Genomic DNA, 25,505 nt, shown 5'->3' with positions numbered 1-25,505 from the left:
TATGACTGGTAAAGGGAGAGAGTTATCTGATATGATGTAGAGAAGGAAGGTTGATATATTGTGCGTGCAAGAGATGAGATGGAAGGGGAGTAAGGCCATGTGTATCTGAGGCAAGTTTAAATTGTTCTACCATGGTGTGGATGGGAAGAGAAATTGGGTAGGGGTTATCCTGAAGGAACAGTATGTCTAGAGTTTTGGAGGTGAAAAGAGTTTTGGACGAAGTTGACTATGAAGCTTAAATTGAAGGTGTGATGGTGAATGTTATTAGTGTATATGCCCCACAAATTAGGTGTGTGGTGGAAGAGTAAGAAAATTTCTGGAGTGAGTTGCATGATGTGAAGGAGAGTGTACCCAAGGGAAAGAGACTGGTGATTAGAACAGATTTCAGTGGACATGTTGGTGAGGGGAACAAAGGGGATGAGTAGGTGACAGGTAGGTATGGTGTCAAGGAGAGGAATGCAGAAGGTCAGATGGTGGATTTTGCAAAAAGGATGGATGTGGTGAATACATATTTTAAGAAGAGGAAGAAACATAAGGTGACATACAAGAGTTGGGGAAGATGCACATAAGTGGATTATATCCTATGCAGGAGTGTCAGTGCGAAGGAGATTGCAGACTGCAAAGTGGTGACAGAGGAAGGCATAGTTAGGCAGCATAGGATGGTGGTCTGTAGGATAACGTTGGAGATCAAGAAAAGGATGAGAGAGTGGGCAGAACCAAGGATCAAATGGTGGAAGTTGAAAACGGAAGACTGTAAGGTCGAGTTTAGGGAGGAAGTAAAACAGGTACTAGTTGGCAATAAAGAGTTACCAGATAGCTGGATAACTTACAGCTGAAGTGGTAAAGAAGACAGCTAGAAGGGTGCTTGGTGTAACATCTTGACAGAGGAAGGAGGACAACGAAACCTGGTGGTGTAATGGGGAAGTACAAGAGAGTATACAGAGGAAGAGGTTGGCGAAGAAGTGGTGGGATAGTCACGCAAATGAAGACAGTAGACAGGAGTACAAGGACATTAGGCATAGTTTGAAGAAAGAGGAGGCGAAGGCTAAAGATAAGGCATATGATGAGATGTATGAGAAGTTGGACACTAAGAAGGGAGAAAAGGACCTGTATCAATTGGCTAGACAGAGGGACCGTGCTGGGGAAGATGATCAACAGGTTAGGGTGATAGAAACATACTCACAAGCGAGGAGAGTATGTTGAGCACATTAAAAGAGTACTTTGTGAAGTTGATGAATGAAGAGAAAGAGAGAGAGAGAAACAGGCTGAGAGAGAGAGATAGTTTGATGATGTGGAAATAGTGAACCAGGAAGTGCAAGAGATTAGCAAGGCTGTTCGTCCAGATGACACACCTGTGGATGCAGGGACATGTTTAGGAGAGATGGCAGCAGAGTTTTCAACCAGATTGTTTAATGCAATCTTGGAAAGTGAGAGGATACCTGAGGAGTGGAGAAAAAGTGTACTGGTTCTAATTTTTAAAGATAAGGGTGATGTGCAGAACTGTAGTTGCTACAGAGGTTTAAAATTGTTCAGACATAGCATGAAGTTATGGGAAAGAGTAGTGGAAGCTAGGCTAAGAATTGAGGTGATGATTAGCGAGCAGCAGTATGGTTTCTTGCCAGGAAGGAGCACTACAGATGCAATGTTTGCTCTGAGGGTATTGATGGAGAAGTATAGAGAAGGCCAAAAGGAGCTGCATTGTGTCTTTGTGGACCTAGATAAAGTATATGACAGGATGCCTAGAGGCTGGTTGTGGTATTTGATAAGGAAGTCAGGAGTGGCAGAGAAGTATGTAAGAGCTGTACAGGATAAGTACAAAGGAAGTTTGACAGTGGTGAGGTCTGCATTATAGGAGTGACAGATGCATTTAAAGTTGATGTGGGATTACATCAGGGATTGGCTCTGAGCCCTTTCTTATTTGCAATGGTGATGGAGAGGTTGGCTGACAAGATTAGACAGGAGTCCCCTTGGATATGATGTTTGTAGATGACATTGTGATCTATAACAAGAGTAGGGAGCGAGTTGAGGAGATCCTGGAGAGGTGGAGATATGTTCCAGAGAGGAGAGGAATGAAGGTCAGTAGGACCAAGGCAGATACATGTGTCTGAATGAGAGGGAGGTCAGAGGAATGGTGAGGACACAGGGAGTAGAGTTGGCAAAGGTCGATGAGTTTAAATACTTGGAATAGGTTGGGCATGCAGTGGGTGTTAAAGAGAAGGGGGTCAATACAATACAATACACAGAACAAAACACAAGTAATCCTCCATACAGTACAACAGTAAAATAAAGATATTACAAGTACAGAGCAGAATTTAACACTAGAAATCACATAATATGATATGGTTGGAGACAGTGGCACTGACAAAAAGACAGGAGACAAAGCTGGAGGTGGCAGAGTTAAAGATGTTACGGTTTGCATTAGGTGTGACAAGGATGAACATTAGAGGATCAGCTCAGGACAGGTTGGACAGGTTTGATATTGCATTGGCTTTGACATGTGCAGAGGAGAGATGCTGGGTATAATTGGGAGAAGGATACTAAGGATGGAGCTGCCAAGCAAGAGGAAAAGAGGGATGTCTGAGAGGGGATTTATGGATGTGGTGAGAGAACATTCAGGTGGTGGGTGTGACAGAGCAAGATGCAGAGGACATTAAGATATAGAATCATATGATCCCTAATGGGAGCTGCAGAAAAAAGAAGAAGACATGCTGTGACTTGTCTTGCTTCTGCATGGACTATGGGGAGTGGGGTGACATCTTGGGGGAAAGCACTTAGGGAGGGCTTGGGGCACTTCCCTAGTGATTGCTGAGTGACAGGGCTCAGGGTTAATTAATAGTGTATACGGGCATAAAGGGGTGTATGTTTGGCGAGAAAAAGCATTGGAGGAAGAGGTAGGAAGACATTAGGGTAAGAAGGGAGCGAATAGTTAAATTGCAGGCAAGAGGCAGACAGGGACGAAGGCGATCAATTTTTATTATTGTGGAGACGTCCCCGCGACCCGGACAACTGGAGTGGTAGGGCACCCATTATATCTCGTAACACCAAATAAAAAGCCAGTCGGCACCTTGAAGACTTTCTCCGGAAAACAATACGTTTTATTCCTACCACTATTCCAAACTGCGGCATCGTTCGCATAAAGGTCAACCTTCTTTAAAGTCTAAATATTTTTTTATTTTATATATTGTCATGCACACACACATATATACGATTTTAAACATTTTCATTTTGTAGTTTTTAGATCACGCTTCTCTTACCTGAATTTACATTGTCCGATTAAAAAAATCTCATTATACATACGGCCTTTTAATCCCGATATTTATAAGCTTGAATAGCATACCCTTTTTCAATAACGTAAGCATTCATCCATCCATCCATCCATCCATTATCCAACCCGCTATATCCTAACTACGGGGTCACGGGGGTCTGCTGGAGCCAATCCCAGCGCGCAAGGCAGGAAACAAACCCTGGGCAGGGTGACAGCCCAACGCAGGGCGCGCACACACACACACCCACACACCAAACACACACTAGGGACAATTTAGGATCACCAGTGCTCCAAACCTGCATGTCTTTGGACTGTGGGAGGAAACCCATGCAGACACGGGGAGAACATGCAAACTCCACGCACGGTGTACCCAGGAACCGAACCCGGGTCTCCTAACTGCGAGGCCGTAAGCATTCAATAACATGCAATTCTGTTGGGTTAAGACATTACTGCAGTTTAGGTAGCTAAACAGTCGGTCGTCATCAGTGACATTCTCAAAGCTGTTACCGTTACTCAGTTTAATTACAATTATGCATGCCATCCATTCCATCCATCCATTGTCTCCCGCTTATCCGAGGTCGGGTCGCGGGGGCAGCAGCTTGAGCAGAGATGCCCAGATTTCCCTCTCCCCGGCCACTTCTTCTAGCTCTTCCGGGAGAATCCCAAGGCGTTCCCAGGCCATTCGAGAGACATAGTCCCTCCAGCGTGTCCTGGGTCTTCTCCGGGGCCTCCTCCCGGTTGGACGTGCCCGGAACACCTCACCAGGGAGGCGTCCAGGAGGCATCCTGATCAGATGCCCGAGCCACCTCATCTGACTCCTCTCGATGCGGAGGAGCAGCGGCTCTACTCTGAGCCCCTCCCGGATGATTGAGCTTCTCACCCTATCTTTAAGGGAGAGCCCAGACACCCTGCGGAGAAAACTCATTTCAGCCGCTTGTATTCGCGATCTCGTTCTTTCGGTCACTACCCATAGCTCATGACCATAGGTGAGGGTAGGAACATAGATCGACTGGTAAATTGAGAGCTTCGCCTTGCGGCTCAGCTCCTTTTTCACCACGACAGACCGATGCAACGCCCGCATTACTGCGGATGCCGCACCGATCCGCCTGTCGATCTCACGCTCCATTCTTCCCTCACTCGTGAACAAGACCCCGAGATACTTGAACTCCTCCACTTGGGGCAGGATCTCGCTACCAACCCAGTATTGACCAACCCTGAGAGGGCACTCCACCCTTTTCCGGCTGAGGACCATGGTCTCGGATTTGGAGGTGCTGATTCTCATCCCAGCCGCTTCACACTCGGCTGCGAACCGATCCAGAGAGAGCTGAAGATCACGGCCTGATGAAGCAAACAGGACAACATCATCTGCAAAAAGCAGTGACCCAATCCTGAGCCCACCAAATTATGCATGCACACACTTTAAATAACACGAAAGTGAAATGTTCAAAACAAAGTTAATGACGTAGAAATACGAACCTTTTCAAATGAGCCGCGCTGGGCTTTTAAGTAGATATTACTGCAGCCCAGAGTAAAATGGGCGGATCCTGGGGCGAGATTAATATCAAACAAATTGCACTTCAGCGAATCAGCGACAACGCCATTCTCTGGGCTTTTACTAGGTGGACGATTGTGTCGTTTAGTGATGACGTTAATGACGTCTAATGTCAGCTACAGGGATAAAAAAGATACAACACCAAGCCTATGAATGAAGGAACCAACGTTTAAGTTCTGATTGGGTTCTGCTAAAGGTAAATTGTTTGCGCCACAGAATAAGAATGCTAAGCATATTTGTCCAAACTTCAACAAAGACGAATGTGCTTGTATTGTATCTAAAATAAAATACAGATCTGCCGGTGTTTGACATTGCCGTGGATTGCAGTTTTGCAGGGATGTGCTATGTTACCTTTGAATTTCTGTGAAGCAGTTTGCAATTGAAGCCCAAATGTGAGCTCCGATAGTTCAAATATTATTATCATTTTGTTTTTCTTAACGTTTTATTGACTTCAGTATTTTACTTTAATATCCGTGCTCTTTATTTGCCTAACAATTTGAAATGTAGTTTATTGCTTGCTAAAAATTTTATGATGTTAAAATAACAGCAACGTGCGGTTATACGTTAACGACGGTCATGAAAAATAATTAAAAACCAATATATCAGTATTCTTTCCTTCTATATTCATTCATTTGTACCGCAGTTTGTTATTCAGTTTTAAGTATATCGTCCACGTGTGCTGAATTCTTTTGGAATCCTAACTTTCTGCCTTGTGTCAGTGATGACAATAAAAATATAGATTAATAGTGTAAACTGACCACAGTATTTAAATAAATATGAACGTTAAACTAGTATTTTAGAATTTTATAAATTTAAGGTGCATCTTTGACAGTTGTCCTTTTTCCTAAATTTCTTCTCAGCTATATGTATACTGACCCTTAGTATGTGAAAACTTTTCTGTAAAACTAACTTTATTATACGTGTTTTGCATGAAATCTTTTAGAAGGAGTTGTGATCACCGTAGATGCTAAACACCACCTCTTTATAGTGCATACAATATTTGTTGGAAATGTATGATTGTAATGGTGTTTTGTTTAGAAGTGTAATATAGTATTAATTCTCTCAAATTTGCAGAGAACATTGAGGCAGAAATTCTTACTATGCAAAGGTAAACAGATGTTATTGCTGGTTCCATTTTTACATACATATTACCAGTGAAAAGAAGTTCAGTTCTAAAAAAGAAGCTCATTTTTAATTTTACACCGGCTAGTTTTCTGAATTAAAGTGAAAACCAATCAGTCTTCATTTGAAATAACAATAAAGGACACTATAGGATGGTAGGTATATAGAGGCTGATATGCGAGAAACAAATTGCTATCAAAATTAAAGGAGATGACCAGAAGAAGAGAAGTATGATAAAAAGGCTAGAGTCAAAAACTGTTGTTGCCAAGACCAAAACAAAAGCCAGAAAAATTAGAGTGAAAAGATCAAAACCCAAAAATACTTTTAAAAAATTTCTTAGCAAAGAGTTGTGTTATCAAAAAACAATCTTGAGTAGTTATAGGCCATCACTGCTGACCTTTAAATACATCATGTTAATGATGTAAGAAGTAATGACCTTGGAGACCACACCCCAGCAACCAGTAGCGGCAACCTGACAACAGGACTCCAAAAATGGCCACGTCCCATTTCAAAACAAAATGGAATCAAACACAGCTCAATATATTTTCCATAACTTTAAATATAAGCACTAAATCTCAAAATTGATTTCAAAACCTCCATAAAAAACAAGAACAGAAGTTCTACAAAAAGCTAATAAGGAGTATACTCATGACTGAGGTAAAGGAAAAGAAAAGAAAAAAAAAGCAGGAAATGAAAAAATACACACGTTGCATGGTTGGAGGACAGGCAAAGCATCAGAGTACTAGAAGGACTAAAGAGCAGATATCATCAACCGAAAAGTCACAAAAAAAGTTCCTAAGCAACATATTCTAATGCTGTCTTGGGGTTCTTACCTCTAACTACAACTGACATAAGTTTTTTTTTTGTTTATTTTTGATACAAAGCGAGGATGCCCAGTCTTATGTGTCACATCTTTTACAGAAGGTACAAGATGACTTCATATGTCATGTGACCAACTTATGACCAAAGGAAAAACAATGCATGATGCTGGTGGCTGTAAAAGATCACCAACACAAAATGATGTTGAGGTGACTTAACTTTGACAATGTTAAAATTTAGTAAATACATAAACAATATAATTGCAGATAAATTTGCAAAATTGGGAACATTATGTCAAAAAGGCAGTCCTACTCACAATCATACTGTTACAGTTTATCCAGGGTTATTGCCCTGGCTTAAGTTTAGCTCTTGTTTGTTTGATATTTTTGTTATAACTTCCCATCTTTTTTTTTTTTTGCTTTAATGTGAATTCATGTTTTTCTTTTAATGTTTTGTTTAATTATTTAATGTATAGGTATTATATTTTTATGTTCTTTCCATTCATACCTTTTGTTTTGTTGTGTGGAACCCCAGGTGGGTACACCCTGATGTTTCCACTGAGAGACTGACTTTTATATTTCAGGCAAGGTAGTAGGTACTTAAGTGGTTCATTGTCTGACAAAAAGTACATTTATCTTTAAGCATTGTATAATTCTGTTTTTGGATTTTATGCTTGAGTACTTGTTCTTCTGAAAATAGCAGAAATAATTTGAATTGAGGAACAGAAGATGAAACTTAAGTCAGGAAACACACTAGTTCTTGAACCAGGAATTCAAGCTGATCTTTCAATAAATCAAAACCCTAAATTGCAGTCAGAATAATGTTGCAAAAGAGCTGAAAACTAACATAGAAAAATAGACTCTTAATAGTCAAAAGATGAAGCGAACAGTACACCCTTTATACTGTCATAGTTCTGAAATCATGTGTCATAAACTCCAACCTGATTGCCATGGTAATCGAGTAACAATAGTATCAGAAAGGTGAGTGCCTGTAAAAAAAACCAAGATGGAGTCAAATTCAGTGTCCCAAAATCATTATACTTCATTAATTACTAGGAACTTGCCTCCAAAATGGAGTAAAGTGTAATAACCAGAATCTAATTACAGCAATCTTTAGATTTGACTTTTGGAATATGATTTAGGACTTGTTAGCTGTGGGGTAAGTTGTTTTTGCCATTTTATTCCCTCATTTATAAAGATTGTGTATTGGACTTGCCTGCCAATCCAGAGGTTTTATGATTTTCCTCTCCCTTGAAGGGCATTGTTGTGTATTTTTGGAATGTTTAAGGCATTATTTGAACTTAAAAGTCAGTTCCCCATTTGTCACAGGAGGCTGAAGCCTTCTTGTGGAATTTGGGGTCAGGTGGCATAGGGTGAGACCTAAAGTTAACAAGTCTGCCTCCGTAATCCTCAATAGCCAGAATTGAATCATGGCATGTAAAACAGGAAGGGGGATGGGATTTTTGTTGGTTGTAGCAGAAGCCCTGTGGAGATTGATGTTCTTAAAAAATTAAGCCATATTTTAAACATTGTTCTTAAATTATCTGGTGTAGCTTTTAAATAATTATAACTAAAAACTTCTAAGTGAAATGTTTCAGACTAAGAAAATACATTTTCTTTCTAAATATTGATAGATAGATAGATACTTTATTAATTCCAAGGGGAAATTCACATACTCCAGCAGCAGCATGCTGATACAAAAAACAATATTAAATTAAAGAGTAATAAAAATGCAGGTAAAAACAGACAATAACTTTGAATAATTTTAACGTTTACCCCCCCGGGTGGAATTGAAGAGTCGCATAGTTTGGGGGAGGAACAATCTCCTCAGTCTGTCAGTGGAGCAGGACAGTGACAGCAGTCTGTTGTCTTAGTTTACTGCGTAACATTTTGATATAACTATCACTTGACTAAATGTAAACAGGCTACTGCAGGGGTTCCCAAAGTTTTTTTAAGCCAAGGTTCCCCAAAGCATTATACCATTTGATCATGGTGCCCAGCTAATATACCCAATGCTATGAAGTAGAGCATGATTTTCGTAACAGTAGTAACACATCATGATTTGGAATAACAGTATACCTGACAAAATCAAAATGAATGCTTAACTACAGTAAATTACTGAGACACTTTTGATCAAATGTTGTTTAATGTCTGTGGGCAAGGGGTTCTCAACCTCTTTTCTTGGCATAACCCCTCCAGGAATTGAATGTTTTGAAATAACACAATTTGTTTGGTCTTATATTTTTAAGTACTAATCTCTGATTAGGTACAAACAACTAAAGTTCATGTTTCTTAAATCAAATGATTACTGATAGTTTTTGTTTAGGCATGGGTATATGCTTTTTAGTTTTTGCAAAATTTATACAGTGAAGTGAAAATTTATACACATGAATTCAGATCAAAAGAAGCACAGTATTCACAATTTGCATACTACTTCAGGTCAAAAATAGCTCCAAGTCAATGTGCAGGCCGAGTCTGCTTCTTGGCTGCAACCTTTAGGTTTTCCCTATTCCTGTATTTATTTTTTAAAAGAATGACAAAGGCCCCTGAATGTTGACAAATCTGTCCAAAGCAAAAGTTTTGTGAACACTAAAATGTAAACTTAGATATGTTTTATTTTTTTAATAATTGTTAACCTTCATCTTTGTTCCTTGTTATATATTCTTCTGCATTAATCTGACAAATTCTACAAATGTTACAAAGGTTATTGTACTCTAAAAACATTTACCAAAACTGAAAATATTGTAATGTTGGCAGATTAGACTCTTGAGAGAGAGACGCATTGTGCAAACTTCTTACTGGGGATGGGAGGGGTTGACAAAGATGGCATTCACCTATTAAAATGATCTTTATCTCAAAAATCCCTCGGATTTGAAGTATGGTTTTTAGACAGTATTAATTTTGGAGGAGTTGCCTAGAGGTGGGTTGCGAGAGAGTGGGGCTACCTTGGACACCAAGTAAGCAGAGGGAGACTTCGAGAATGTCGCAGGCGGGTACTGGACGATTGTGGTGGGGTGGGACAGATGGGAGTGACGTTTCACAGCATGGAATGGAGCAATGTGATGGAACTGCATTAAAGTCGAGTGTAGAGAGACAATTTTTTCTGAATTTTTTTTTTTTTGTGCATTTCTCTCACATGTCACTTGAGAACTGCTTATGTGTTGCACAGCTTGAAACTGCACCTCTAGTCAATATTTACATTAATATTAGGACTACTTTAAAGCATCAATTGAAGAACATTTTGAGTTATACTTATTTAAAATATAACTAGAATTAGTACAGGCATGACTCAGCCAATTCCCATTTGCAAAGTATCACTAAAATAAATGAACATATATTAAAGGAATACTCCACTCAACTGAACAGAACTGCTTATCACAGTTTGGTTCATCGTGCTCACCACAAGATGGTAAATATGATTTTGTTTTCTTGCAAAGAACTATGTGTCTTCTGCCTAATCCCAATGTAATGTAGGTTAAAACCGATCATGAATCAAATTGCATTTTGCCTTCATTCAGTGTGACAAAATGATGACTAAACAAACTGCTAGCTATTTACACATTGCTTTTCGTTTTATGTTGTTTAAATTTTACTGCTCTCTGAACAATTAGCCAAAAGAGTACTGCATCAAACGGGTCATGAGCTTACATTTGGCCTTTTAGTACTACAGTTTTTGTTACCAACAGTGGCCCTTTAGCTATCTATACAATTATATAAGCAATAGACTATTGGTACACAGAAATAAATAAATAAATTATTCAGATGAGTCAGATGTGCGTGTTTTCCAGTTTTCTTTCCCCAAGTTCTTCATTGCTCCTGAAAGAAAAAACAACCAAATGCTGGGTGGTCACAATGACTAAAATGCACAGTGACACATACATGCAGGAGAAGTGGTAAATAAATTAGACAAATTAATTCACATTCAAGGTATTACTTTATCTTCTTGCCATCTCAGAGTGTTGCTGTGGAGAATGGTTCAGAAATTTAATTTAGTACACCCTTACTAATAAGGAAAAAATTATCCTGCATGTTAAAATTTTACTAGCTTTAAGATTTCTGCCTTGTGATGACATGCCTGCTTTTGAGGAGCTCATGGATACTTCCTCTCCGGGGCTAGAGATTCCCAAATCAAGAAATGTCTAGCTTTATGACTCCCTGCAACTTTTAATACTGACGTATGAACAGGTTCTGCTTTTAGACTTTTTGCGAGGAATAGAACATAATGTGTTGCTATAAATTTCACTTTGCCTTTTATTTATATGGTGTTGTGTTTCTCTACTTTTTATTATAGTGTTTCTCCTTATGTGGTATGTTTTGTTTTGCCATATCTTTAAAGGAACTGATACTTAACAGTTTTCCATTGGTTAAAAATAGCATTTTACAAGAGACTTTACAGGAGACATCATAATTGAAATTATATGTAAGTGTATATGTATTTTATACAGTATGTAATGGAGAAAGCAGTATTTAACAGTTTTAACATTACTTGGTGCATTTTTCCTGCATGCATTTGTTCTGCTCATTTTAGTGAGCATGACATGATGGACAATAGACAATAACTGTCCATCCATCCATCCATCCATCCATCCTCTTCCGCTTATCCGAGATTGGGTCGCAGGGGCAGCAGCTTGAGATGCCCAGACTTCCCTCTCCCCGGCCACTTCTTCTAGGTCTTCCGGGAGAATACTGAGGCATTCCCAGGCCAGCCGGGAGACATAGTCCCTCCAACGTGTCCTGGGTCTTCCCCGGGGCCTCCTCCCGGGTTAGACGAGCCTGGAACACCTCACCAGGGAGGCGTCCAGGAGGCATCCTGATCAGATGCTCGAGCCACCTCATCTGACTCCTCTCGATGCGGAGGAGCAGCGGCTCTACTCTGTGCCCCTCCCAGATGACCGAGCTTCTCACCCTATCTTTAAGGGAAAGCCCAGACACCCTGCGGAGGAAACTCATTTCAGCCGCTTGTATTTGCAATCTCGTTCTTTCGGTCACTACCCATAACTCATGACCATAGGTGAGGGTAGGAGCATAGATCGACTGGTAAATTGAGAGCTTTGCCTTACGGCTCAGCTCCTTTTTCACCATGACAGACCGATGCAGAGCCCTCATCACTGCAGATGCTGCACCGATCCGCCTGTCGATCTCACACTCCATTCTTCCCTCACTCATGAACAAGACCCGAGATACTTGAACTTTTCCACTTGGGGCAGGATCTCGCTGCCAACCCTGAGAGGGCACTCCACCCTTTTCCGGCTGAGGACCATGGTCTCGGATTTGGAGGTGCTGATTCCCATCCCAGCCGCTTCACACTCAGCTACGAACCAATCCAGAGAGAGCTGAAGATCACGGCCTGATGAAGCAAACAGGACAACATCATCTGCAAAAAGCAGTGACCCAATCCTGAGCCCACCAAACCGGACCCCCTCAGTGCCCTGGCTGCGCCTAGAAATTCTGTCCATAATAGTTATGAACAGAATCGGTGACAAAGGGCAGCCTTGGCGAAGTCCAACTCTCACTGGAAACGGGTTTGACTTACTGCCGGCAATGCAGACCAAGCTCTGACACTGGTTGTACAGGGACTGAACAGCCCTTATCAGGGGGTCTGGTACCCCATACTCTCGGAGTACCCCCCACAGGATTCCCAGAGGGACACGGTCGAATGCCTTTTCCAAGTCCACAAAACACATGTAGACTGGTTGGGCAAACTCCCATGCACACTCCACGACCCTGCTAAGGGTGTAGAGCTGGTCCACTGTTCCACGACCAGGACGATAAACACACTGTTCCTCCTGAATCCGAGGTTCGACTATCTGACGGACCCTCTTGTCTAGGACCCCCGAATAGACTTTTCCAGGGAGGCTGAGGAGTGTGATCCCTCTGTAGTTGGAACACACCCTCCGGTCCCCCTTCTTAAAGACGGGGACCACCACCCCGGTCTGCCAATCCAGAGGCACTGTCCCTGATGTCCACGCGATGTTGCAGAGGCGTGTCAACCAAGACAGTCCTACAACATCCAGAGCCTTGAGGAACTCCGGGCATATCTCATCCACCCCCGGGGCCCTGCCACCAAGGAGTTTTTTGACCACCTCGATGACCTCAGTCCCAGAAATGGGGGAGCCCACCTCCGAGTCCCCAGGCTCTGCTTCCTCATTGGAAGGCATGTTAATGGGATTGAGGAGGTCTTCAAAGTACTCCGCCCGCCGACCCACAACGTCCCGAGTCGAGGTCAGCAGCGCACCATCCCCACCATATACAGTGTTGACACTGCACTGCTTCCCCCTCCTGAGACTCCGGATGGTAGACCAGAATCTACTTGAAGCCAATCCGAGAGTCGTTCTCCATGGCCTCCCCAAACTCCTCCCACGCCCGAGTTTTTGCCTCAGCAACCACTGAAGCCGCATTCCGCTTGGCCTGCCAGTACCTATTAGCTGCCTCCAGAGTCTCACAGGACAAAAGGGTCCTGTAGGACTCCTTCTTCAGCTTGACAAAATCCCTCACCACCGGTGTCCACCAACGGGTTTGGGGATTGCCGCCACAACAGGCACCGACCACCTTACGGCCACAGCTCCAGTCATCTGCCTCAACAATAGAGGCACGGAACATGGCCCATTCGGACTCAATGTCCCCCACCTCCCTTGGAACGTGGTCAAAGTTCTGCCGGAGGTGGGAGTTGAAACTACTTCTTACAGGGGACTCTGTCAGACGTTCCCAGCAGACCCTCACAATACGTTTGGGCCTACCAGGCCTGACCAGCATCCTCCCCCACCATCGAAGTCTACTCACCACCAGGTGGTGATCAGTTGACAGCTCCACCCCTCTCTTCACCTGAGTGTCCAAGACATGTGGCCGCAAGTCCGATGACACGACCACAAAGTCGATCATCGAACTGAGGCCTAGGGTGTCCTGGTGCCAAGTGCACATATGAACACCCCTATGCTTGAACATGGTGTTCGTTATGAACAATCCGTGACGAGCACAGAAGTCCAATAACAAAACACTGCTTGGGTTCAGACTGGGGGGGCCATTCCTCCCAATCATGTCCTTCCAGGTCTCACTGTCATTGCCCATGTGAGCATTGAAGTCTCCCAGCAGAATGAGGGAGTCCCCAGAAGGTATGCCCTCTAGCACCCCCTCCAGGGACTCCAAAAATGGTGGGTACTCCAGACTGCTGTTTGGCGCATACGCACAAACAACAGTTAGGACCTGTCCCCCCACCTGAAGGTGGAGGGTAGCTACCCTCTTGTCCACCGGGGTAAACCCCAATGAACAGGCTCCAAGTTGGGGGGCAATAAGTATGCCCACACCCGCTCGGCGCCTCTCACCGGGGGCAACTCCAGAGTGGTAGAGAGTCCAGCCCCTCTCAAGGAGATTGGTTCCAGAGTCCAAGCTGTGTGTCAAGGTGAGCCCGACTATATCTAGCCGGAACCTCTCGACCTTGCGCATTAGCTCAGGCTCCATCCCCTTCGGACCTTCGGCCACCACCCAACTCACACTGCACCCGACCTCCTTGGCCCCTCCCATAGGTGGTGAGCCCATGGGAAGGGAGACCCACGTTACGTTTTCGGGCTGTGTCCGGCCGAGCCCCATGGGTGTAGGCCCGGCCACCAGGCGCTCGCCATCGAGCCCCACCTCCAGGCCTGGCTCCAGAGTGGGGCCCCGGTGACCCGCGACCGGGCGAGGGAAAACACTGTTCAAATTTTTTATTCTTCATAGGAGGTTTCTTTGAATCGCTCTTTGTCTCATCCCTCACCTAGGACCCCCTCCTCGAACCGCCACGTTATTGTGGTGGAGGGGTTTGCGTGTCCCAATGATCCTAGGAGCTCTCTTGTCCGGGGTCTCATCCCTCACCTAGGACCCCCTCCTCGAACCGCCACGTTATTGTGGTGGAGGGGTTTGCGTGTCCCAATGATCCTAGGAGCTCTCTTGTCCGGGGCTTTATGCCCCTGGTAGGGCCACCCAAGGCAGACAATAACTGGCTTTGTTTAAAATAAAAAAAGTAACAGGATTGTTTTGCACTTATGGTTATGTTGATCGTGTTATCATCCATCCATCCATCCATCCATTTTCCAACCCGCTGAATCCGAACACAGGGTCACGGGGGGTCTGCTGGAGCCAATCCCAGCCAACACAGGGCACAAGGCAGGGAACCAATCCTGGGCAGGGTGCCAACCCACCGCAGGACACACACAAACACACCCACACACCATGCATACACTAGGGCCAATTTAGAATCGCCAATCCACCTAACCAGCACGTCTTTGGACTGTGGGAGGAAACCGGAGTGCCCGGAGGAAACCCACGCAGACACGGGGAGAACATGCAAACTCCACGCAGGGAGGGCCCGGGAAGCGAACCCGGGTCCCCAGGTCTCCCAACTGCGAGGCAGCAGCGCTACCCACTGCGCCACCGTGCCGCCCCCATCGTGTTATCAGTCAGCGTCAAATTGCACATGTAGCATGTGAAATATTAGGCTATGCCACTACATGCATGAGATTATATATAGCCTGTCAAGTATAATTTCTCTCTGTCTCTTTCATTCTTATGGAATGTTTATTTATTAATTTAATTTATTTGCACTATACTCTTTTTTCAGCCATTTTTATTGAAAATGTGGGAAGGAAAATATTTTAAGTGTCTGTAACACCTTATTAACAGTTATTGTGAAAAAAATGGAGAAGTTTATAAATTTTCACTTCTGTTGAGAGTGAGGATCAGACTGATCAGCCAGTTTCAATGGGATTGTTACCAAAGCCAGCATCCTCAGCAGTTGGACATTCAGACTGTGATGCTTAGTCAGTCATTGTGACTAAATAAAAGCTGAAAAATATTTTGCATTGTTTTGCCTAAACACTTTTAATATGCTTAATATCAAATACTTACTTGGCTTTACTAACACTAAGCTGTGCTAAAATAATAGTGTATATTGATGACTGACATATAATAGTACCGCCAAAATAAGGCTTGTGTAATCAAACAAGTAGAAGGACACAGCAAATATTAATAACAATGTCTTAATAATGCCCCAAAAATGTGCGGTTTGGTGGGCTACTTATCTGGTATAGCTGACTAATTGAAAACTTGAGCCTGGCTGAACACATGCTGTGATGTTTGCAAATTTTTGTTCAAATCTATCTAGACCAGCCTTTATTTCTTTTGGAAGTTATGCATGGTACTTGATCAGAATTTCCCAAAAATTTTCAACAAGATTTAAGGGGGTAGGTTTCTATGGTCAGTCCACTCCAGCCAAAAATAGTGAACCAGCCCTGGGTGAGATGCCGGTTCATTGCAGAGCAAATGCTTTTCCTGACCTGCTTTAATGCAATTTTTAAGTGGCTGAGGAGCTACTGTAGGACAATGATAGTAATAATAATAAATGATTCATAATAACAGTGTCATTTTTAAAGCATATTTGGATATGATATCTGTTTTTCATTGCTGTTATTGTTTGCACGGAGTGTATTTTTCAGCTTTCTATTTTGCAAGTCTTGTCATTATAGAGAAAGTTTAATTATTACCTTTTTTTCTTGCAGCAGACTCTGATTGAGCTTTACCAACGTAATGTTTCCCTTGAAGGATGCCCACCTTGGAGCACACACTTTCTTTGCTTCAGCTCTGCCACATGATGTATGTGGAAGCAATGGGCTTCCTCTCACTCCAAACTCTATCAGGATACTTGGTCGTTTCCAGATCCTAAAGACTGTTATTCACCCCAGGCTCTGCCAATATGTTGACATATCTAGAGGAAAACACGGTAAGGTGTACATTTTGCACATGTTACAAGACTTGAATTTAATACAACACTAGCCACATTACCTTTCAAAGACAAGTAATAAAATTAATTTTAAGATATTTGCTATCTCTTGCCCTATGTGTACCTTTCAAAAACTTTCTACACGATCCTTGTGTGTCTGAACCTGTGTTGAGTGGTGCTTCCTCTGTCGATCATGTTCCTGTAAAACATGCTTCTCGGACTTTGTCATTTCAAGGCACATTTATCCTTTCTGTCTTTAAAGGCAACTCTCAGTGAACCTCTGTGCCTTAACTCCTACTCTTGTGTCTCACACTCACACTTCTTTCAATAACTGGCATAGGTGCTCTATTAGTTTTCTTGACATGAAGGCACAAAGGAAAATGCACTGAAGTCACACCAGCTATACTGTAGAACAAATATCAGAAAATATTTACACTAGTTGGATTCTTAGTTGTGACAGCAGTGCCAAGTCATATCACCTTATACTGGCCTCAGTCCATGGACTTGACTGAATACTTAACAAGAATAACATTTATTTCTGTAGCACATTTTCTTTCAGTAAATGTAGCTCAAGGTGCTTTGCAAGATATCAAAGAAATAGTTGTAAGCAAAGAAAAAGCAAATTAAGATAAGAATAATAAACAGTATATAAAAATAATGCACACTTACATAAGATAGATATATACTGTAGTTAAAAGAAGTATTGTCATTAAATATAGCATTATTTTTTTAAGTCTCTAAACGTGAGTCCTGTTAAGGGGGAGAAAAAAAGTAAATCTTTAGGGGTTCCAGACCAAAAACTATTGGAAGAACCATAAACAAAACTGAGAAGAGTAAAGATTAATAATGACTGCAGATTCATTGAAGACTATGTTAATTCTTTGCATATGTAGTTTTTTAAGGGTAGAACTAAAATGTAGCTGTAAAATAGCCAAATTAAAATTGGGTTTTTAGTATTTTTTTTTTTTTTTAAATGATTGATGGTGTTAGCCTGGCACATCTCTTTTGGTAAAGTATTGTGATGGTGTTAGCCTGGCACATCTCTTTTGGTAAAGTACAGTGGAACCTTGGTTCACGAACGTCTTGGTACACGTACAAATCGGTTTTACGACCAAAAAGTTTGCCAAATTTTTGCCTCTGTTCACGACCACACACTCGGTTTACGAACAAGCCATTTTCCGTTTCGGTTTGTACATGTTCAGTCTCTCCCTGTGCATTTCCTGTGCAGCGAGCAAGAGAGAGAGTGAGAGAGCGTGCAACACACACACACACAGAGGCAGTGTGAGAGAAAGAGCTGCGCACACACACAGATAGCGCCAGAGAGAGACAGACGTGCACACACACAGGCAGAGAGAGAGACAGACGTGCACACACACAGGCAGCGCGAGAGAGAGACAGACGCACACACACAGGCAGCGCGAGAGAGAGACAGACGCACACACACAGGCAGCGCGAGAGAGAGAGGGCTGGACTCATAAGGTAGAGGAGGCAGTTAAAGAATGCACTGGGCTTGATTTTGTTTTCACTTCTGTTTACAACGATCGGTTTGTAGTGTGCATTGTTGCAATGTTACTTTTCTTGGTGGTTTATTAAATTACGGATTTTTTCAAATGTTCATTTTTTTCCCTGTGCTTAAAACTCATTAAAAAAAAGTGTTTTTAGCCAGCGGTTGGTAGCGCTATAGCGCAAACTATTGCAGTGTTAGTTTTCTCTGTTGTTCAAGGTTTTCTCAGTGTTATTCAATGTTTTTACGTTTAGTTTACTATTATGCTGTGCATTCTATGGTTTAATTAACTATATTTGTGCTTAAAAACTTAAAAAAAAATATATTTACATACAGTTCGTATGGTCTGGAACAGATTAATTGTATTTACATAAAATCCTATGGGGGAAATTGCTTCAGTTCACGACCAAATCGGTTTACGACCAGAGTTTTTGAACGAATTATGGTCGTGAACCGAGGTTTCACTGTATTGAAGATTTTTGGTACATAACAGCTGTAGTGGGTTGGCGCCCTGCCCGGGGTTTGTTTCCTGCCTTGCGCCCTGTGTTGGCTGGGATTAGCGCCAGCTCACCCCCGTGACCCTGTAGTTAGGATATAGCGGGTTGGATAATGGATGGATGGTACATAACAGCAAAGGATCCAAAATATAGGAAGGAGCAAGTTTATTAAAGGCTTTATATACTATTAGTTGTTTTTTTAAGTAAATTCTAAAGAACAAAAGTAACAAATGTAATGACACTAAAAACTGATGAGATGTGCTCATATTTTCTTTTTCTGGCTAGGATTCTTGCTGCTTCATTCTGGACTGGCAGCCAACTGATGTTTTTAACATAGGAAGTATTCTTTTTATCTGCACACAGTAGTCCAAGGAGCTTTAAACCAGTTACAGTGGGGCAAAAAAGTATTTAGTCAGCCACCAATTGTGCAAGTTCTCCCACTTAAAAAGATGAGAGAGGCCTGTAATTTTCATCATAGGTATACCTCAACTATGAGAGACAAAATGAGAAAAAAAAAATCCTGAAAATCACATTGTCTGATTTTTGAAGAATTTATTTGCAAATTATGGTGGAAAATAAGTATTTGGTCAATAACAAAAGTTCATCTCAATACTTTGTTATATACCCTTTGTTGGCAATGACAGAGGTCAAACATTTTCTGTAAGTCTTCACAAGGTTTTCACACACTGTTGCTGGTATTTTGGCCCATTCCTCCATGCAGATCTCCTCTAGAGCAGTGATGTTATGGGGCTGTCGCTGGGCAACACGGACTTTCAACTCCCTCCAAAGATTTTCTATGGGGTTGAGATCTGGAGACTGGCTAGGCCACTCCAGGACCTTGAAATGCTTCTTACGAAGCCACTCCTTCGTTACCCGGGCAGTGTGCTTGGGATTATTGTCATGCTGAAAGACCCAGCCACGTTTCATCTTCAATGCCCTTGCTGATGGAAGGAGGTTTTCACTCAAAATCTGACGATACATGGCCCCATTCATTCTTTCCTTTACACGGATCAGTCGTCCTGGTCCCTTTGCAGAAAAACAGCCCCAAAGCATGATGTTTCCACCCCCATGCTTTACAGTAGGTATGGTGTTCTTTGGATGCAACTCAGCATTCTTTCTCCTCCAAACACGACGAGTAGAGTTTTTTTCATCTGACCATATGACATTCTCCCAATCCTCTTCTGGATCATCCAAATGCTCTCTAGCAAACTTCAGACGGGCCTGCACTTGTACTGGCTTAAGCAGGGGGACACGTCTGGCACTGCAGGATTTGAGTCCCTGGCGGCGTAGTGTGTTACTGATGGTAGCCTTTGTTCCTTTGGTCCCAGCCCCTGAAACAATTTCTGTTTACTGCTAGACACAGAGTATACTTACATTTTTATACCATATATTAGGGTTTTTGTTCTCCTGTTCACACATCTTCTTCTGCCTTTTGTTGCATTTGCCCCACAAAGGATTAGGGTGTTTGTTTATTTTTAAAATGTTGTTATTGTTTCTTTTTTCTTGCATTTCACATCTGGAATAAACCAGTACATAAATGCATTTTCATATCTTCTTCCAGTGCTGTGGGTAAAGCCTTTCCTGGTAGCCTTGGGTGCAGGGCAGGAAACAGCCTTGAACAGGGCACACACATACTCCTAAAGAAAACACTGTGTCCAGTTAACGTAAACAGCATAGTTTTGGCATGCAAGTCAAAAACTGGCATACTCAGAAATAGTAGAGTGGAACAGTGACATTTGATCAAAGATTCCCTTATGAAACTGTGAATGGTGGTGTGGTATAGCGTGTGAATCAGTGACATTTGATTGAAGAGCTGTCCCCGAAGAAAATTTGCACTACATGATTTTATTTCACTGCGGTGGGTTGGCACCCTGCCCAGGATTGGTTCCCTGCCTTGTGCCCTGTGTTGGCTGGGTTTGGCTCCAGCAGACCCCCATGACCCTATGTTCGGATTCAGCGGGTTGGAAAATGGATGGATGGATGGATTTTATTTCACAATAAAAACACACTAGAGAAGGTGAAACAAAGGGAGAGAGCAACATATCGGAGTAAAATACATAAATGTATCTTGCAGGCAGTGTAGTGTGGTAGTTAAGGCATTGGACTTCAAACCCTGAGGTTGTGGGTTCAAATCCTGCTACTGACACTGTGTGACCAGGAACAAATCACTTGACCTGCCTGTGCTCCAGCTGGAAAACCAAAAAGAAATCTAACCAACTGTATCATAAATGTAAGTTGTCTTGGATAAAGGCGTCAGTCAAATAAGTAAATGAGAACCCTTAAATGATAAACCTTAATAGGGTAATACCCACTATCACTTCTCTCATTTTGTACTGGTCACCACTTCTAAGATTTATTTCTATCTTAATTATCTTAAACCGCAGAATTTATAAGAGGGTGCATTTAATTTTTCACATAACTTGCAATGCTCGCCATGTCAGTCTGGCAATTTTCTCATTTGTTTTCATAATGCAATTTTGCTTATTTTGCTAACTTTCCTTCTTTCAGAAAGACTAGTGGTTGTTGCTGAACATTATGAAAACTGCCTTGAGGATCTGCTCAAACAGAGGGAGCCTGTGAGGTAATAGTGGATATCTAAAACATTACTAATTGTTATCTATTTTTTTTTTTTTTTTTTGAAAATCAATGATTGATAGGTTGTGCTTACACTTTCCACAAGTATATTTAACCTCTCTTAATATAAATAAAATTAAGGTAAAAAAAAGTTAAAGTGTTTACAGCAGTTTTTGTATCATTTTTAATTTATAATAAGGTCTTTTTTATGAAGGAACACTTTCCCTGTTTGATTTACTGGCTAAACATCTTTAGGATAATTTCTAAATAGACTTAATTCCTTAATAGTGCTTTATTGCAAAGAACAAATGTTTTACTGAAGAATTTCTAACTGAAAATGAACAATTAATGAAACTCATAACCAAGATTAGAACTAAAGGAACACTTGCTGCGTTGCCTTTATGATAAAGTGTTAATCTGTCAATTTGTGGGAGCCAGAATTCTGGATGGGTTGTAGGGGATCAAATGCTTATTTCTCTCAATGACATGCAAATCAGTTTGTAACTTTTTTATGTAATGTATTTCTTCTGGATATTTGGTTGATATTCTATCTCTCTCCATTAAAATGAAACTACCATAAAAATTAGAGATGGTCCATTTCTTTAAGTGAGCAAACTTACAAATTCAGCAGGGTATCAAATACTTATTTCCCCTACTGTATTATTCACTTTAGTAGTCAGATGAACAAAGAGCTCAGACCAACATTTCTGGTTATTGGGATAACCATAAACCTCAAAATGTTGAGAATACTTGCTTTATATTATATTATGCAGAATTCACAAAATGGAACAAACAGGCAGCAGAAGTCTTCTAACATTTTTTCAATATTGTTTTATAACTGATTTAGGGAAGAGAAAACACAATAAAGAGCAGAGTTAAAATTCATAATTTTATGTAACATTTACTGTATTGTATTTATTTTGTTTTTAGTTTGGAAGTCAAGTGTGTGTGTGTGACCTTTTTTAATCTATATAATTTTATGCCTGCTGGACTTGATGTTAAGTTAACCCAAAGCAGATGTCATATTAATTACAAACACATTATTTTCTGCTGTCAAGTGAAAAAACTTTGACTTTTTAGTAAACAGTGTAGTTTTCATTTTTTAAAGGAAAAAAGCATGTTACAATATGGAAATTGGTGTACCCACAAATGTTCTATATACTGTACTTATCTTTTTATATTTCCTGTTATTAAATAAGCCTTCTTCTATTAAGTTTATTAGAAATTTGTTTTCCAAAAAGATTGATTTTTCTTTGCAAGACAAATAAAATAGTATAATTGTATAAAATGAGGAACATTTATGTTTATTTGCCTGGCAGACACTTTATCCAAAGCAGCTTCCAAAAGACGTCAACATAATTGAGTAAACATCAGCCTTGGATACTGGGAACAAATGTTACAGGGCAGAGTTACAAAACTGATCACCACAAGTGAAGAGTTCAGAACAAAATGCGGCTTAGCTATAATCCCTTAGTTACAAAAACCGCTAATATCAATTAGAAATTTACCAAGCAAGATAATCGTTATAAACACTTCTTAAATATATTTAGGGAGTCATATGTTACAAGACCAAAGGAGTTGTGTTTAATATTCATTCAGATATGGTCTGATCTTGCAGATGTTGTATAAAGTGAATCTACAAGACCGAGAGACCATTGCAATGAACATAGTGAAGGACAGGTGATCAGACTGGGCAGATGTTAGTGATATGATCTGAGTTGAACAGCGATGGTGTGTTGTATAGACGGATAAACTGGGATGACGAAAAGGCTTGTCTTTGCCCGGTTAGGCCAGAGATGGTGTTCCTTCATCTAGGTTGCAATAGCAGTGAGACATTCAAAGATTCTAGCAGATACCGCGTGGAGCTCTGGAGGATGACTGGTACAGCTGCTTATCATCACTATAGCACTGATAAAAGAAACCATGGGACACAATGAAAGGGCAACTGAGAAAGTGTACAGAGATAAAAGGAGAGGGTCCAGCACTTATGGGACTCCCATTTCTTCCCTGGTGCACCCTTAATATCTCTCCTAACCAGGGCACACAATAGGTTCTGCCCAAAACGTAGGAATCAAACCACCTAAGTGATGTGAAAGTCAGAAATTGTGGCAAGATAAATCTGATTGTTGACCATGTCACAGGCAAGGGATAAATCTTTCTGGATGTGGACAGATGGCATGTTGTTAGCTCTAGCCGGCTGTAGTGTGTTGACAATAGTAAGTAGAACCGTTTTGGTGGAATTGCTCTTCTTGAAGCCTGACTGATTTAGGATCAAGCTGTTATTATGTAGAAGAAAAGGAGAGGCTTGGTTAGAGACAGCAAATTTCTCTGTTTCGGCTAGAAAGGAGATGGGAGAGACTGGTTTGTAATTACTTACTTGAGCTGGGTTGAGTGTGGGCTTCTTGATAATGGGTGTTGTTAGGCCCTGTATGAAAACAGTTGGGAAAATGCTTGTGCTAACTGAGGTGTTAATGATGTGTATAATTGCAAAAATGAGGGAGAAAGAGCCTTTAGGAGATGTGATGGAATGGATTTAAGTGGACAGGTAGTAACTATAGAGGAGGTTGGAAACGTTAATGGAGAGGAGAAGGGAGAAATTGGAAACATCAGGGGTGGGTTGAAGGGATAAGAATATAGTTGTGTGTTCAGCAGGGAGCAGACTAGCCAGTAGGGGTAATGGGAGTTGTCTACTGATGACAGCCACTTTTTCCTGAAAAAAGGTTGCAAAGTTATCAACAGTCAAATATCTGAGGTGGAGGTGTTGGAGAACTGACAAGAGATGTGGAAGCAGAGAAGAGGTTATGAGTATTAGAAGTGCTGCTTATCCTGTTTTGAAACAAACTTACCTTAGAGTTGGTAGCAGGAGAAGAGAAGGAAGAGAGAAAAGATTGATGCCTATCCAGGTCAGCCTGGACCTGTGACTTTCTCCATTTCTTTCCAGCAGTCCTAAGCTCTCTATACAATGTGATATTTGCCTGGACACCACCTGTCGAAGACCACATCTTTATACAAAACTTGTTTATTTTTCTCAGTTCTCCAACACAACAACACAGTCCCGCACAACACACTGTGCCTCTAACCCCAGTCAACTTTCTCTTGGGCCTTCTCTCTCCTCGTCCCTGGGCCACCTGTCCTCTCTCTCCAGGAACTTCGTCCTGCTCCTGTTCCTGACTCCCGCTCTCTGATAGGAGGGAGGCGGCCCCATTTATCCTCACCTGGATGAGCTCCAGGTGCTCTCACTGACGTCACGTCCTGGTGTGGCGGAAGCGTCAGGAGAGCACCTGGAAGCACACCGGGTGACCCAGGCAGGATCGTCCTCCATGGGTGTGGCGGAAGTAAATGTCTCGGGCTCCATGAGGCTCGGGGCGCCCCCTGGCAGTGGATACAGGCCTCCACGGACTTGAGCCTCCCTGTTCCCCTTCCGTGGCCCTCTTCTGCTCCAGGGCGGTTGCCCCCTTGTGGCCTGGAGGACAAATATGCCACCTCTTGGTCCCTCCAGGCGTCCCGGCTGGGTCTGACCGTCAGCCATGTACGACAACAGCTTGCATAGAACTTTAGAAAGCTATGTGCATGATGCTCTTTCAAGTGCAGACATAAAGGAGATAGTAAATAAATCATTGGTATCAAGAGGGATGATGTGGCTAGGATGAGGAAGAGCTAAGGAGACTAGGGAAGAGAAATGGGTGGGAGAGTGTGGAGGTGATGGCAGAATGACACAGTTGGAGAAATGGCAGTGAGAGAAGAGGGAAGAAGCAGGAAAAACTCCTATGGAAAAAACAGTCAGATGTATATAGTGAAGCAAAAGTTCCACATTTGCGTGTGCAGTTCATGTAAGAACAAGATCAGAAGTTTACCAGCTTTGTGAGTTTTATGGGATGTAGAGCTGTGCTATGTTGAAAAAGATAAGAAGAGAAGGAAAGAGTGATTGTCTAGGTGGATGTGCAGGTCCCTGAGAATTATAAGTGCACTTCATCTGGAATGGAATACAGCAGCATATCCATCTCATTGATGACATTCTTTAGCAGACCTAGAGGGTGATAAAGAACAACAATGTGTGATTCCAGTGATTGCATAGTACTGAAAAGTGGTATAGTTGCATTCATTATCCATGTCTGAACCTCCAGTTCTTGGAGAGACCTGTTCCTTCTTCTCTTCCAAAGGAAGGACAGTTATGAGCGAAGTGGAATCCAGAGAAAAGCTCTGTTGGTGTTGCTGGAATCCAGTTTGTGTGGCACGTGCTGGAATAAAAACCACTTTGTTGACAGCAGATTGACAGTTCCATAGGCCAAAGGAGAAGTGAGTGGCCTGAGTGGTCTAAGATTGTCTGCATCATGTTCTCTTCTAGAGAAACACATTTTGCAATAATCATAGGAATATATTGTAAACACTGGCTTAGGAACAAAAGATTAAAGAATAGTGTACCTG

At 41.9% G+C, this 25,505-nt stretch overlaps 1 protein-coding gene across 2 annotated transcripts in view; it reads left to right on the top strand.

Annotated features, from left to right (window-relative positions):
• Positions 1-4,867: 4,867 nt before the first annotated feature.
• Positions 4,868-25,505, top strand: part of tbck (TBC1 domain containing kinase) — a 291,120-nt gene continuing 270,482 nt past the window's right edge. Inside the window, exons 1-3 of one of the 2 annotated variants that reach the window (XM_051929957.1) lie at positions 4,868-5,013; positions 16,288-16,505; positions 21,015-21,087. In XM_051929957.1, coding sequence (XP_051785917.1) covers positions 16,313-16,505; positions 21,015-21,087 — 266 coding nt within the window. In that variant the 5' untranslated portion in view covers positions 4,868-5,013; positions 16,288-16,312. Of the gene's footprint in view, positions 5,014-16,284; positions 16,506-21,014; positions 21,088-25,505 lie in introns of both variants that reach the window. The other variant, XM_051929956.1, reaches the window with a different exon arrangement.

Source organism: Erpetoichthys calabaricus, chromosome 7, assembly GCF_900747795.2.
Source record: "Erpetoichthys calabaricus chromosome 7, fErpCal1.3, whole genome shotgun sequence".
In the NCBI taxonomy this organism is placed as follows: Eukaryota; Metazoa; Chordata; class Cladistia; order Polypteriformes; family Polypteridae; genus Erpetoichthys; species Erpetoichthys calabaricus.
Note: the sequence above shows the minus strand (reverse complement) of the source record. Positions and strands in the feature narration are given on the sequence as shown.